At 40.7% G+C, this 1,762-nt stretch overlaps 1 protein-coding gene across 1 annotated transcript; it reads left to right on the forward strand.

The window, feature by feature from the left end:
- The first annotated feature begins 1,007 nt into the window (after nucleotides 1-1,007).
- On the forward strand, nucleotides 1,008-1,556 carry LOC123953456 (interferon alpha-2-like). The gene has a single exon (XM_046023727.1). The coding sequence runs from the start codon at nucleotides 1,008-1,010 to the stop codon at nucleotides 1,554-1,556; it is 549 nt and encodes a 182-aa protein (XP_045879683.1).
- Nucleotides 1,557-1,762: the final 206 nt, after the last annotated feature.

Consider the following 1,762-nt stretch of genomic DNA (forward strand, 5'->3'; position numbering starts at 1 on the left):
GTTTTTGGTTTCCTTATCTACAAAATGTAATTACAGTAATTACCTCATAGGGAAGTTGTGAATTTTAAATGAAATTCTGTTTGTAAAACACTTTGCTAAGAGCGTACATATAATTGAAGATTGCTGCCATTAATATTATTAAAATATCTGTATGTTAAAGATTCAATGAAGACATATCATGATAAGCCTGGAATATAATTACAGCCCCATTAGCCCAGAGGGTGTGGTGGGATATCATTTGTCAATGGAATACAATGGAATGGATAAGAGATTATCTGGGTTACCATACAGTGACTAAGGCAAAGTTTTTACTGTGAAGGGTTATACTTGGTAGAGAGCCAAAAGACTCACACACATGCACTTTGCACACGCACACACGCACCTGAATCTTTTAGGGAAACCCGCACCTAGCAAAGGGCTTGGCAGACTGTAATTTATTTTTGACAAATGATCTCTGCAAAATCCATTCCCTAACAATATCTTCACTGATCAACTCAAGCAATACCTTCGAGATACATATACAACTAAAACTTTTTAAAGAAGGAGGAAAGTACAAATAAGGAAAAAAATAAGAAAAATTGAAATCTCCTGCTTTATAAGCTTTTTTATATTTCCTGCTGACCTGGAAAGACAATCATTTCTTGCATACATAATTCTCCCTTTTCTGACTTTGTCCACGCTTTTCTTCCCAAGAACAACCTGGCACATGTGAAAAATATGAAAAAATATGTTCCAATGCTGTGTAAGTACTGCATGGGCACACATGGTTGGAGTCCCCCGTCTAGGTGCTCATGTTAATAAATGTACATTTTTAATTGACTTTGTTAAAAAAAAGAAAGAAAGAAAGAAAGAAAAGTAGAAAGGGAAAGAAAAACACGACAATGGAAAAACCCAGAAAATGGAAGTTTCTATATTCACTATTTAAACGGCACTCATCAACCAAAGTTCTCAGAGCCTACTGAGACTTCCTCTTCAGGCAGTCCTGCAGAATCGCCCCCAGCTGCCTAATGGCCCTCTCAATCTCTGTGCTGCTGGCCCTGGTGATGCTGGGCTCCAGCCCAGCCCGCTCTCTGGACTGTGCCCTGCATCCAAGCCATGGCAATCTGGAAACCTTCACACTGTTGAGTCAGATGGAGAGAATCTCCATTCTGTCCTGTCTGAAGGATAGGACTGACTTCAGCTTTCCTCAGATGCTTGTGGATGGGAACAAGTTCGAGAGGACAGCTGTCACACATGAGATGCTCCGGCAGATCTTCAGCCTCTTCAGCCAAAGGGGCTCCCTGGTGGCTTGGGATGAGACCCTACTGGACAAATTCCTCGCTGGACTTCATCAGCAGCTGGATGACCTGGAGACATGTTTGGAGGAAGAAAAGAACGTGGAACAGTTACCCCAGGGAAGTGAGAACTCCAGACTGGCTGTGAAGAGATACTTCCGTGGAATCGGTCTCTATCTTGAAAAGAAAGAATACAGCCGCTGTGCCTGGGAGGTTGTCCGGGTGGAAATCAGAAGGTGCTTGTTCTTCATCAGTGAGCTCACAAGGAAACTCAGGAAATAAAGATGTCGAGTCTGAAAACTCATCTGGTCAACTAAATGCCTATTTTCTAGGACTCAAGGTGTCATTTTCATCTCTATCTTTATGCCAGAAGAAAAATAAATAGTAACAAATGTATGGGGTTATTACAAAGTTATGTTAAATGTTGCAAGTTGTTTAGAACAAAGATATGCACAATTCATCTGCAATAGCTTAAGATCTTTTGTACT

This window comes from Meles meles, chromosome 11 (assembly GCF_922984935.1).
Source record: "Meles meles chromosome 11, mMelMel3.1 paternal haplotype, whole genome shotgun sequence".
Taxonomy (NCBI): Eukaryota; Metazoa; Chordata; class Mammalia; order Carnivora; family Mustelidae; genus Meles; species Meles meles.